The sequence below is a fragment of the Chaetura pelagica genome, unplaced genomic scaffold (genome assembly GCF_000747805.2).
Source record: "Chaetura pelagica isolate M959 unplaced genomic scaffold, ChaPel_1.0 scaffold585, whole genome shotgun sequence".
NCBI classification, from domain to species: domain Eukaryota; kingdom Metazoa; phylum Chordata; class Aves; order Apodiformes; family Apodidae; genus Chaetura; species Chaetura pelagica.
Window position 1 is genome coordinate 24,129 of NW_009953404.1, and position 14,406 is coordinate 38,534.

The 14,406-nt window shown below is 41.6% G+C and overlaps 1 protein-coding gene across 1 annotated transcript in view; it reads right to left on the reverse strand.

Annotated features, from left to right (window-relative positions):
• Window positions 1-1,642: 1,642 nt before the first annotated feature.
• ATP2A2 (ATPase, Ca++ transporting, cardiac muscle, slow twitch 2) overlaps window positions 1,643-14,406 on the reverse strand; it is a 46,385-nt gene continuing 33,621 nt past the window's right edge. The window contains exons 14-21 of the mRNA XM_009998400.1: window positions 13,020-13,355; window positions 12,543-12,763; window positions 11,311-11,513; window positions 10,449-10,534; window positions 9,925-10,058; window positions 8,359-8,476; window positions 8,122-8,242; window positions 1,643-2,760 (exon numbers count right to left, since the gene is read on the reverse strand). Of these exons, the coding sequence (XP_009996702.1) occupies window positions 2,747-2,760; window positions 8,122-8,242; window positions 8,359-8,476; window positions 9,925-10,058; window positions 10,449-10,534; window positions 11,311-11,513; window positions 12,543-12,763; window positions 13,020-13,355 (1,233 nt within the window). The 3' untranslated portion in view covers window positions 1,643-2,746. The remainder of the gene's footprint in view (window positions 2,761-8,121; window positions 8,243-8,358; window positions 8,477-9,924; window positions 10,059-10,448; window positions 10,535-11,310; window positions 11,514-12,542; window positions 12,764-13,019; window positions 13,356-14,406) is intronic.

Here is a 14,406-nt window from a genome sequence, read left to right on the forward strand (position 1 = left end):
TTTCCTTTCTTTCTAGCTTAGAAGTTGTGAAGAAAGTTTACCATCTCCTCCCTAGAAGCTTTTCTCCTTTCTCACCCATCCTCCTAGGGGTGGATGTGGGTTCAAATCACACAGAAATTCACCTGAGTGTAAAAATAGGGCTATTTTCTGCCCTTTGTAGTTAGTTGCAGGTAATATGTCTATAATGCCTCACCAGGAGCTATGGGAAACAGTGTCCTTGCTCTGTGGCTGTTGTGGGCTCACCCCTGCAATGCTTTAGAGCAGGGTTTGAGAGGAGGAGGAAGATGAAGTTGTTTATTTCAGCAGCTCTCACCACATATTCCTGCACTCCAGTACCTAGCAACCCCCCATGTGTCATGTTTTCTTCCTATGGCTGTACTCCAAAGTGCTGCTTGCAGTTAATTTGGGTGACTAGCTCTCAGTTCATCTTGCAGATCATAATTTTAAAAAACCCCCATGTTTAGAAAGAGGAGTTTGGTCACAGTCTGCTCACCAGGGAGGTGCTGCCTGAATGCAGAGATGCTGAAACCATCCAGGAATGTAACTTGCTGTGACTGGCAGAGCAAATGAGCTGCTTTCTGAGTAATGACTTCATAGTGTCACTGATCTTTGTGTTTGGTACCAGTGCTGGTGACATGGTCCTGCGAGTTGAAAAAAAGGAGCAGCATATCAGCTGGGCAGGAGGAGGAACTTCTAGAGAGGCACAGGTCTGAGAAACTGGACTTCAGCTGCTGAGGAAGAAGCAAGACTCATTTTTTCCTCTCATTGCTTCCTAATTAAAGCAAGGCTGGAGGTTATGACAGGGGAAGAGGTGCTTGTGGGGCAGTTTGTTCCACTGTGTTCTGGACAAGTGACTAATCACTTAGCTCAGGTGTTTGTGTGAAGCATCAACAGGACACCTGCCAGTGCCTGGGGTGTCCTGTCTGCAGCAGCCTGGCTAGGAAGTGTTGCTGGTGACAGAGCTGCTGGTGTCTGCTGAGACAGGCTATAAATAAGAGAGGGGAAGAGCTGTGGGTGCAGATAAGGGCTGAGTGCTGAGCTGGGCTCTGACAGCCACAGCCCCGAGGTGAGGAGCAGGGCTCAGCTTGCCTGAGCACCACTTCCATAGTAGGAAGCAGCCTGAAGCAGTCCAGCCTGATACATTAAGGCATCCTCCACTATCCCATAGTTCTGTCTGCCATGGAATGCAGCCCTGGTACTGGGAAAGCTAAGGCTGCTGGGTTTGAAGGGGCTCAGCCATGTCACCTCATTTGGATAATTGCTTGCTAGCTGGCCCAGCCTGGAGGTTAAGAGGCATTATGTTCAATTTAAAACACATTGCTAAGGTTATGGAGAGAGGCTCCACCTCCTCTTGCTCCAAAAAAATCTTCATTTACAGGCTTTGGAGCAGTGGAGCAGTGTTGCAGGACCCTTGGGACAATCCAGCTCTTACCCTTGGAGTGCTTTAATCTTACCTAATGCTTAAGAGAGGTGGCTGCAGGGTGCTTGCTGGCAGAACAGCTCCCAGCTGGCTACTCAATGTGTGTGGGCTGCAGCAAACTGGTGGTTAATCTTCCTTTTGCCTAGGGAAGGGAGAAGAGACTTAGCAGCTACTTCAGGTTAGGGCAATTTAGAAAACAGAAAAGGACAAAAAATAAAGATGTAGTTGGGAAAGAAACGTTTATTTTAAGTTTCTCAGAGGGATTTTACAAACAATGGAGCATTTTAAAAAAACTTGAGTGATCAAAGTACTTGACAGTGTCTCTTAAACACACACACAAGCCCCTGGACAGAGGAAATCACACCAGCGAGGAGGTCAATACTGCCTGAGGAGCAGTTGGCATCTGCATAGTTCTAGGAAGAAAGTTTGCAATGGTGTTGGTGCTAGAAAGTGTCATCCTGGCCTTAATCTAAGAGAGCTGAAGTAAGTATGCATGTACCTGCAGAAAACAAAGTGCATCAAATAACACGCCGAGTATGTATTGTAGAATAAATTTATTTACCTGATACAAATGAAACTAGGTGTGATGCTTCTTACTGTCAGCATGGAAATAGACAATTGATCTTATTTACAACTTCTAAAGGTCACACATGCAGTTGTGGCAACTGGCTAAGTAATTTTGTTGCTTTTTAGATAAATGCATCACAATATTTTGTATTGCACCAACATCTGTCTTACTGCCTTAAATTTAAATAAGTTACATTACAGTGCAAAAGAGGTCGATTTGCACACATGATAAAAAAAATCCAAAGTTCTAAACTGGAGGCTTATGGTTTAACATTCATCTGTAATCTTTTAAATGGATTTTATAAATAGGATAGCATTGTACATCAGCTGTTATAGAGTAGTATGTTTGGATGATACAATACAGAGAAAGATTTGTCTACAACCAAAGGCATGCATTATTTTGGGTATTGTACATTGTATAAACTTGACATTTTACATACAGAAAGATGGAAAAATTGGCTGACAGCTCCACAATTCTTGTTCAAGGATAAACAAACTCTTCTCCATGCAGCACAGAAACCAAACTTCTCTGGAGAGAGTTTCCAATAGGATAAGCTATATTGCACGTTTGTACATCTGTATAATGGAGTCCTAATGGTACCACACATTTCTTCCACAGAGAACACAATGAGTTTTGTTTTAGGGAAAGCAAAGAATCTTTACACATGATACATGCAGAGGTTTTGGTAGATGTGTTGCTAAAAACACATGCACGCAACAAAACAACCTTACATTTCTGCAAAATTGTTTAGGAAGCGATTACTCCAGTATGGCTGAAAAGGAAAGAAAGAAAAGGCATCAGTTAATGAAAGGATGAAGGCCAAGTATCATTATACAAGCAAGACTAAGATCAACAGTGACAGAAGAAAGAACGCTCAGTTTGGTAATTGGCTGCTCTGTCCTTGCAGGGACACTCTCAGGTTACTTATTTCTTCAAGCCTGGAGCCCTCTGGATCATGGCTCAGCTCTCCTGCAGGCAGAGCTCCCTGTGGCAGCACAGCCAGCACGGGCCCCAGAAGACTGTAGGGGAAGAATTAAGACCTGTTCAGGCAGCTTTTGCCTGTCTCTGCCTGACTAATGGCAGGAGACAAGTCTGATGAGTAATTTTGACTCTCAAGTTCCACAGTTTGAACTCAAGTTTTTAAGAACTTCAAGGTTGTTGTTTTGTTTTGTTTTTTTCTAATCAAGGCATTATATTGCAAGCTTAGCCCCAAAGTGACCTAACAGTGTCCCTTTTCCAAGTGATGCAGCTCATTCTGGGAAGCAGTAGGAAAGCTTTGAAGAGGTCATTTAACTGCACATATTAATGTGTAGGCAAAGGGTAGAGTACAAAGTACTAAAGCTACTACTGTACTTTACTCTCAACCCACAGTGTAAAGTTAGCCTTGTGTCTGGGAGAGAAGAACAGAGTACTCTGATTCCCTAGGACTTGATGGTGGCTCTTCAAAACACTCCTTCAGTGCTATAAAATTTAGACTCTCCTGCTAAGATTTGAAAATGCATATTAATGTAATTAAGGATGTAATTAGCAGAGATTAGGGAAACAGTTAATGGTTAGAAGTGCAAAAAAGTAAACAAGACAGGTGCAAGAGACAGACAACTTTGTATCAGTTTTACCTCCCTTCATCTCAGCAAATTCAACCATCTTTAAGCTGTTTACCATGAATATTCTGAGCATTGGCTGTGTTCTTGGAACAGTGACAGGGGACTGCTGTACTGCATTTTATCATCAGATTAAAAACTCATTTTCTTACCATTAGCCTTCTCCAAAACAGTCTCCCTACAAACACAAACTCTGTAGCATTTTGGCAGACTGGGATATATATTTTTCTGCAGCCTTTTTCACACTTATTTGCAAAAATGTCTTGAAAAACCAGGTACGAACTATTTTTATTGCTTGGATGCCAGCAAAATGGAGCAGCTTGTTGTGTAGCTCACAAACAGCACTTTGAATCACTCACATTTGAAAGCAGAAAGGGCCTGAGGCACCACAAAGATAAAAGCCCCTGTCTAAATATTTGACATATGACTGCAGCTGCCTGACCATCCTCTTTGCTCTGATCTGGACCAGGCTACTGACACTGAACTCAGGAGGAGCTGCTCTCGTACCAAACCCTGCTGGTTTCCCAGGATAAGCTGATATCCTTCCTGGTGTTCCTAGCAGAAGGCAGCATCAATCACATGATTGATACTAGTCTTACACACCCCTCTCACAGTAGAAATTAAGTAGCAGTGTATTAGGACACTGAGGAATCCAGAAAACAGCAGAGATGAGGCAGCTCAGTGAAATGAGAACAAAAGGAAAAGCATAAAGTTAATTTCTAAGAATAGAAGATGAAGCCTGGGTAACTGATCAAGTGTGTGCTTCCATTTACATGCCCACAGGGCTAACACGTGAGAAGAGGAGTTACCTGTTTCTTTCCCCAGATGACCCTAGTACAGTGAAGAGGTTGAAGAAGAAATGCACAGGGAACAAAAATTAATCAAGAGTTTCAACTCTGAGATGTTGGCAAGTAAGTCTATTCTAACTCTTCTCGGCCTCCCTAGATGACAGGGCTGATAGCTGGAGAATGGCAGGATCTACACAAGTAAGGACCTTAATTTTAGCCAAGGTGTTTCTGTAACTGAAAGCCTGAACCATCAGCTGTCTTATTCCATTCAGAAGCACACTGGAGCAACCTCCCACAACCTACTCAACCAGAGAAGGGGCACGACCAGCCCCACAGGACTCCAGCTCCAAGTTCATAAGGCACCTGGCAGATGACAGCAATGCAAGGGCAGGGTGCTTCACTGCTTGGGAGGAAGCTCATGGTAGGCCTTCACATTTGGCCAGTCCAGACCACCCCAGGCTGCTATTTACCATGTAGTGGCAACACTTGGGAAACAGAGGTATTGAAAGCCCAACAACCTGAAATAAGTGCTGATCATAGGGAACTCCTACTGCTCCATTTCTACAGGAAAATTTGGACAGAAAGACTGGGAGAAAAAGAACAGAGTGTATTAAGATTGCTTGGGCTCTTTAGGAGCACCTTCCAAAACCTGATTGTTGCTGTAACCTCACAAGCCAGCAGGGATGAATGCCATTGTTTACCCAGCAGTCATCCAGTTTTCAAAGGCAAACTCCAAGGAACACAAGGCCCTAATGCAAGTGCCCCGAGACATCTGATATGAACAAGCTCTTGGATATCAGTACTGAAATCCACAACACAAGGAGATTCATCTTCAACAGAGAGCCAGTAGAGAAGCTGTTGAAGACTGAATTCTATTTATCAACAGTCATTTTCCCCTTCAGCTTGGAGACAGGGAAAAAGGGGTGCAGAGCAGGACCATTTGGCAGAATGGACAGGAACAGAATTGTACAAGAAGCAGAGTTGTTCATGGTGACAATCAGATACATGGCTTTAAAAAAAGCTCACCAACATGGTGCTCTGGAGGTTCACACAGAACCAGTGTTCAAAGATTCAGTGGCATTCCTACCCTGGAATGTTTGTCCATTACCCTGGCAGCACATAGAACATACTTGCTAGTATTTGTTTCCAACAAATAACATCCTTGTACAGATTTTGATCTCAAGGAATCCTAAATCACACAATCTATTAATTTCCTGTTTCAAGATATAGGAACAAGTCTCATATAGCTCATTAATTATTGAGACAGCAATTGGCTGGTGCTGGCCATTGGTTTTGTGGCATGCAAAACCTCAGTTTGGCAAAGACAGGTTCTTCCACACTAAAGAGGGGATTCAGAGGGACTTCAAGGCTTACAGCTCAGCAACACATCTACATCATCATCAGGTCCAGCTCCCCAACCCAAGTCACTTCAGCATCAACTGAAACAGTTCAAAACCTACATAAACAGTGAGGACTCACAGTGCAGTAGAATTTCAGATGGGGTCTGTGAATTTCAAGGTTAGCATCTATCTTTGAAGGTTTGAAACAGAGAATGATCTGTGCTCACTGGCTTCCAGCTGGCACCAACAGAACATAGCTTTTAACTATCATTTTCCCCTCTGAGGAAACAGAAAGCTGTTTGAATTTGGTTACTAAAGCAGACTGAGCCAGCAGAAGATAACACAGCACCTGCTACTCTACAAAGACACAGTGACCCCTGTACAATTTCCAAAGACTATCCTGTTAAGCTGAGGCTGTTCTTTTGTCTTCATCTGACCAGTCACTGGACACAAGAAGCTGCTTTTGCAGAGAAACAACTGCACTTTGAACACTTCAGACCCCAGAGTGGTGGGAAGGGTGGTCAACTCAGAGGGACATCCCCTATCTCAGAGCAGGAAAAAAGCTTTGGAGTAAATCAGCACCTGACCACAAGTACCAGAGTGTTTTGGATCCTAAACATTCATGTGAACAGCTGTCACTGTCTTAAGTTACAGATTTGTCCAATTTTATCTCAAACTTAAGACCAAAAGCTGTAAGATTCCTGGGGCACTAAGGCTCCTGGGTGCTCTAAAACAAGACCTAAAATACACTAAACCAAAAGCAAGTGCTTTGCCTTTGGAATCAGTAATTTGAGCTTCAGACCACAAAACAAAGAGTCTAAAGTGGTGATAATAATGTAGCACAGCAGAGTTTGACAAAACACAGCATGGGAATGAAGGAAATTATTATTTATTCTTCAACATGTATACAGCATATGCTATTTTACAGCAAGTCACCACTGGCATGGTGAAATGGAAGAGAAATACTCACTTTAGTCGATGAAAGTTGGAAGGCATTGGAGAAAAACACCACAGTTAGGACTGTTAATGACTTACACGTTGTTGGTACAGGACTGAATCTGAAAACATGCTTTAACATTTACCGTAATAATGAAGGTGGTTAGTGCCACATCAAAATAAAAATAGTTCTATACAATATGTTCAATTTGGTCATGTGCTATTTACAGATTTTACAAAAAACACACACGAGCTTGTTACTTCAAGTCAGGCTAACAACAGGCCAGCGGAGTAACTCCAGGTTTACAGCTGATCATTAGTGCCCTAAGGGGAGGAAATCCAATTCCTAGCTATGCAGTGCAAGTTATTTTTCCAGGTCTAAGGCCTTACTCCTTTTGATCTTAAAGGGGGGTTAAAAAAAAAAAAAAAAAAAGATCTGACATGTGTCAATAAGGTATGAATCCCCAACTTAAACCACCTTTTGGGATTAAAACAGATTGTGTTTGTTTAAAAGACTTGGTTGAGATTTAAGTAGACAGAAGTAGCCCTCCCTATCCCTGCATAATGGGCAACATTGGCAAAATAAGGTCTGTTACAATAAAATACAATAGACACTTAAAATAAATAATCTTTAAAAAAACCCCTATGTGTGTGAAGAGCATGGAAGAACCCCAGCAGGCTGCACCTGGAATGGTATTTCTGCATGAGCAAGATTAGGCATACCTCATACAGAAACTGGTGTAAACAAGGACAGTCAAGAACCAAGAGTGAGGGAAGAGGAAGAGGGGAAACAGAAGAAATCCTGACCGAGGCAGCAATACCCTCTGCCAGGGCAGAAAGTTCTGCTTGTGAATAAAACCTGACTTTGTGACAAATTAAGTTGGGATGATCATGCAGAAGACAAACAGTTACATGCTTTTTTAGTTTCAGACAACACACATTCATTCCCTAAAATCTGCTGCCAATTTAGTTTGATAGTGTCCGCTGGCTCAAAACAAATTTACTTTTGTACACGATGAATAGACTATTGAACAGAACACTGTACATGCTTTTCATCTACAAAAAAATATTTGCATAAAATAGTGTTAGTTCTCTGTACATGTCAATGGACACTTTAACTGTGTATAAAAGAGGAATATATTGCCCCCACTTAAGTCAGAAAAAGCAAAAAAAAACCAAACAAAATCTAGATTATGAAACCTCCATCACCGGCAAATATGTTCATGTGAAAATTCAGCAGAAATAGACAGTTGCTCTAAACAATAAAAAAATTAAGTTAAACTTTTTTCTTTTGAATGTAAAACTCGTCACCATGTCAGTCAAGACAAGAACATATCACTAAAGTTAGTGTCTGTGCTGTAAAGCCAGATAACCAAGGGCATAGTCATGAACACAAACGGCCAGGAAACTCCTTCGGTGCATGCTGACAAAGAACAGGATTTGGTGGCAGGCCTCACACTATCTTTACCAGGTTCCAGGTAGTTACGGGCCACATATTTAAGTGTTTCATCCAGCAGAATGACAGGTAGTGAGATTTTCAACACCATCAGCCACTGTGTCAAATTCAATGGTGTGATCTGGAAGATAATCTGAAAGAAAAGCCAAACGTTAGATCTCTTCTCCTCCTCCATCCCTTGCCTTAAGCTCCAGACAAGTTTTTGCTCTATCTCCAAGTTCAGGGATGGTGTAAGATCTGTGCACTTACTGGCAGTGGTTCCACATAAAGGATAAGGAAGTGGAGTGACATGGACAAGCAAATAGCGCCCACCAGCCAGATGTTCTCCCACGGGGGCATCCTCATCAGGGACTGGTTTTCTGATAGGCTGCAACAGGAATATGGTACATGTGTAGGTAAGACACCAACAGGAAATGCAGTACATCAGAAAACTAGCTGGAAAGAAAAGCAGCATATCTTGCAGTGAGAGGACGAGGGGTAATGGATTAAAACTGGAAGTGGGGGTGATCTGGCTTAGACATTAGGCAGAAACCTGCCTGAAGTGTGAGGGTGGTGAGACACTGGCCCGGGTTGCCAGAGAAGCTGTGGCTGCCTCATCCCTGGAAGTGTTCAAGGCCAGGCTGGATGGGGCTTGGAGCAACCTGGTCTGGTGGGAGGTGTCCCTGCCCATGCAGGAGGTTGGGACTGAATTATCTTTAAGGTCCCTTCCAATCCAAACCATCCTGTGATTCTATGGCAAGTCACAGTTATTCCAATCATGAAGGAAAGATACCAAGATACTGTTTACAGTTATGCTGCAACTTTAAACTACCTTGGAAGGCTGCTTAGCAAAGTGGTCACAGTTCAGCCTCACATTTATTTTTGAAAGTTTTTGTGTGTTCTGCTCATTCCTGACCTACTCTACCTTTTTCACCAAGACCCCAACATGTAGATGTGGTGCTCAGGGACATGGTTCAGTGGTGGGCTTGGCAGTGCTGGGTTAGCAGCTGGACTTGGTGATCTTAACAGTCTTTTCCAATCAAAATGATTCCCTGGATCTATGATCCTCTCCATGGGAGGGGTAGGGAAAAGACAGGCATGGCAGCAGAAGACAAATTCTCCCTAGTCTAATGCATGCTTGGGGACCCAGTGCACCCACTGGTCCTGAACTTCACTGGATGTACTGAGAGTCAAATAGTTGCACCTTCTTGATGCTTGTTCTTTAATTCTGCTCTTCAGGTTCAACTTGTATTTAGGTTACACTGCAGAAGACGCTGATATCCAGAACATCAGATGTAGAGCAGTATCTCACATGGAGGACTACTGCACTACCCTTGTATTTAAAGTTTATTTGTTTTTAAATTAACTGACCTCTAAGCTATTTGAAGAAAAATACCCTTGACATTGTGCTATTTAGTGGTTTCCATTTATAATCTAATATTAATTGGCTAAACCCATGCTCCCTCAGGGCAGGAAAAACTATTTTCCATATCTTCAGCATTCTTATTTTAGTTCTCCTTGATATCACTTTATACCAACATAGGAAGGATAATCTGATTGATTAAGCTTAGATTAAAAATAATGGAAAATATTTCAATTGCTTATGCTTAGTAAAATACCAGAGTGCATTGGCAGACTCAAAGAAGTACCTTATGACAAAGAGATCTAAAGTGTTATCTAAGAGTAATTATGTTCACACCATCAGGATTCAGAAAGGAAACATGACTCATTCTTCATCAGTTGAGCTGTCCATACACTAAGAATCAGACTGCACAAAAAGGGGGCATTTTGGATAAGCTACATGGAAACTTGGCTTTCCTATTTGGACATACGAACCTGTTGAGAGCATTGCACATCTCTATGGTGACAAGTACAGAAAGAGCCATGGTCATTGGGTATGGGGACTCAAAAACCAAACAGTCGACACCAGAGAAGTCTGGATTGTCCTCTTTGCACTGCAGAAAATGGCTCTAGAACAGAACAACATGAACTCACTTTCACAGCCTGTTAAGTTTTAAAGTATTAAAAGGCAACTATGATAGAGTATTACAAAAACAAAACTTTTTAACATGACTCCTATAAGCACTGGTTTCAAACTTCTGCCAGCTTTAGAAAAATCCCCATTATTCTTTTACTTACAAGACAACAACTAGCCCTCCAAGTCATTTAGAAGCCCAGGTATCCCACCTTTGAGCTTTAGTATTAGGACTAATTCATCATGATCAGGTTTCACAGTAATAGGTCTAAAAACATCTCATATATTTACATAACATACTGTTTTTCTACAGCCATTTCAAGTAGCAATATGAAAGCAGCATGTGCTGCCTGCCCCCCCCCGAGATATTAAACTGAGCAAATACCAGCTGATAGAAGCTGACTCTTGGGCCACCATCAGCAGCGATGAACCACCAGGCAGCAGCACCCACTGTGGCAGCACCAACATAACCTTAAAGAAAACAAAGTGCTTTTGTCAGTGTTGTGAATGGTCTAGAGAAGAGAAGACTGGGAGGGGCCACTCTCTTTTCAGTCATGCCTTATGATGGGACAAGGGGCAATGGATGCAAACTGGAAGTTCCACCTCAACACGAGGAGAAATGTCTTTACTGAGAGGGTCATGGAGCCCTGGGACAGGCTGATCAGAGAGGTTGTGGACTGTCCTTCTCTGGAGACTTTCAAGACCCATCAGGATGTATTTCTGTATGACCTGCTCTAGATTCTATGGTGGTTCTGCTCTGGAAGGGAGCTTGGACTTGATCACCTCCAGAGGTCCTTTGCAACCCTTAACATTCTATGATGCTATGTAAGAGAAGACCTCACCTGCCACACTTGTACTTCTACCTCAAGACCTCTAGTACTGTAAAAAAAATTGTAATTAATCTATCTCCTACACAAGAAAACCACTTGACCAGTGGCAACTTAAATAAGCATTAAATACTGGACTGCAGTACTGATGTTATGCAACCAGGGCTTTTGATGCCTCAGCTGCTAGGAATTAAAACAAAATAAACCACAACTTTACTATTCCTATCACAGCACTGCCTGCAAATGTACCCAAGTGGGAACCTTGAAAAAAATAAAGGAAGGACACCAGTTCCACAGAACATCTACTGCTAGCTTTCAAGACTGCAGCACACAAGATCAGACAAACTGCTTTCGAGTGAATCTCAATAATATATTTCCCTAAGTTATTTTTTAAAATAAGAAAAAGCTCTTAGTACTTACATCCAATAGCTAGGTAACGGAAGAAGAGCCATCCACTGATCAGTGGCTCTTTAGGATTGCGTGGTGGCTTATTCATGATATCAAGATCAGGAGGATTAAAGCCCAGAGCAGTAGCAGGGAGACCATCAGTCACAAGGTTCACCCATAACAGCTGGACAGGAATTAGAGCTTCAGGAAAACCCAGGGCAGCAGTCAAGAAGATACTATAAAAAAACCCACCAATTATAAGCTTATTGTTGTGCATGTAAATAAATCCTTTTAACCTGTAAGCCTAAGCCTGCAGCATCACTTCTGTTCTCAGGCATAGTTATCCATTTACTACCACAAGCTGAATATTCACACTCAGAAAACTAAAAACATATCCAAGAGCAAACACTTCTAACCACTGGCACAAGTTTTGAAGCATTATCTTCTGCTGCTGCCTTTGGGAATTGAAGAGTTTCTGCTTTAGCCTTGTTCTTCCCCAGCCTACTTCCCTGTATACATAAATACCTCCACACATGCATCAAGGTTTGCAAACCACTTTCTAAAAGACACAAACTTCAGCTCAAATGACTAAGCTTTATTTGGTTAGAACACTGATGGTCCCTGCAAAAGTTTAATGAACATGTAACTTCCATGACTTCAAGCTTGTATGAATAAAAAGAACAGAAAGAGAGGCTGCAGGAAGAGCTATATGAAGGACAGCTTTGAAGTTTACAAGAAAGAAGGCAAGACAATTGCTGTGTTATATTCCACTCTGGGAGAAAGTATGCTTTGATACAAGCAGCTGCAAGGAGATCAATATTTACATTCTGTTACCAGCAATGCATTCTGCGTCACCAAGTCACAACTCCTTCCAAGACACAGAAGACACATTCTTCTATAACTGGAGGCTAAACAGACATTTAAGTTGTATCTGTGACTAAGTTCTCTGAAATACCACATCTTGTAATATTTTATTTTCCTATTCTAGATAATTTTTCCAATCATAGAAATAATTGGAAAGCATGCAGTCACCTATTGAGCTAGTAAATTATATGCAAAACAAGGTGAGTCTATTGTGGTATGATAAAATTATCCAGTAAAGACTAGGCTGGAAGAATGCAGACTTCACCCAATCACAATGATCAATTCCCTGGAGAACCTGTTTCTCTGGTTTTACTGAGAAATACTGGAAGTAAATAAATAACTAACAAAGACTCCATCATCACTACTCTGGTTCAAATTAAAACAAAACATTTTAAACTTACCAAACCACTTCTCCAACATTGGAGGAGATCAAGTAACGGATGAACTGTTTCATGTTGTTATAAATTGCACGTCCCTCTTCCACAGCAGCTACAATAGTTGAGAAATTGTCATCTGCTAAAACCATTTCAGAAGCTGTTTTAGCCACGGCAGTACCAGAACCCATTGCAATTCCAATTTCTGCTTTCTTCAACGCAGGAGCATCATTCACACCATCACCAGTCTAAAACAAGAATTTAAAGTTGAAAAAAACCCAAAACAATCCAGACATAAAGAAGGGGAGCACTTACACATGGAACCAGAAAGGAATTTTGCACTGGGTGTGGATTTGGATCTTTAAAAAAATTAACAAAGTTAATTCTGAGTTCCTGAAAACATGGAAGAAAATGTTATTCAGGATGAGGCATTAGTCTGAAAAAGCATAATTTGGGTTTAAACAGCATGTACCTTTCAAACCAAAGAGAAGTTCAATTACTTACCATAGCTGTAATCTCATCAAAAGACTGAAGAAACTCAACAATTTTAGATTTGTGGGAGGGCTCCACACGAGCAAAGCAACGGGCATGGTGGCAAGCATCCCTCTGGGCAGCAAGGGAGAGTTCATCAAATTCCCGACCAGTGAAGGCTTTTGTGGAAACATCTTCATCTTCCACAAAGATCCCGATGCGACGGCAAATGGCTACTGCTGTGCCTTTGTTGTCCCCAGTAATCATAATCACTCTGATACCAGCTTGTTTGCACAACTTTATAGATGAAGCTACTTCAATTCTCGGGGGATCCAGCATCCCCACGCAGCCAACAAAGGTCAAGTTGGTCTGCAACAAAACAGCATCAGGTTTTAGTTCAAGATCCTGGAAGACTCCTGATCTGACATGAGCCAAACAATCTGCTTCCATGCTAAATACCTCTCAGTGTAGCAACAGTTTTTATTCCTTGTCCACAATATTCTGTGGTTCTAGCTCTGACACTCACAAAATCTATATTGCACATTAGCAAGAAAGAGAAGGTAAATAAGAATGCAGTGCTTTTTGGAATCACAATGCTACATGGTATCATAGATGATGAGCACATGGGACGACACAGTTAACTCCCAGAGCATGACCATGCTCTGAAATGGGATCCTGCCTTTCCAAACACATCTTGCTTCAAATGCATTCATTTTATTAGTTAAAATGTGCTCTAGTCATCAGCCTTGTAAATTCAACCTGCAAGCAGTCAAGTCTTTCTTTTCAGTGATCAGTGCCAGGAGCACAAGCCAAAAGCTCTCATGCAAGTGCTGTCATTTCCCTCTCTCTAAATCCTAGACATAGATTTCATTGGAAAATGACAGAGTATCTAAGATGATTATCATGGACAGAGCTTTTGCAGCTGACAGTCTGGAGGCAGGGAAAGGAACTTGACTCTCAGAGCACAAAATGGCAGGTGTTTCATCACAAAATCCCAAAGAGGTCTTGCAGTTGAGCAATGTCAAACTGCAAACCATTAAAACTGAAAACCACAATGCAATTTTTGGAGCATTTTTCAGAGTTAGTCTTTGAGAACAGTTTAAGGTGTTATGATCCTGAGGACCATACATATATACATAAAATAACACAATTTGCAGCTAGCTGTTTAACTTATTTCTTCTTATGCCTTTAACCAAGCAGCAGTATGTATGCCAGCCATCAAGAACACAAGTTTCTTCAAAGGCACACAAAGTCTCTTCTTAAAGTGAGCATTCCCTTCACATGTGTGGCTCACCATTGTGTCTGACATAATAAATACCCAGAAGGAGAAAATTCTCAGACGTAACTTCCTCAAGAAATAATCAAACATAGGACTCACCATTCTCCAGTTTGGGGAAGGGAAAAGTGTTAAAAGGATGTT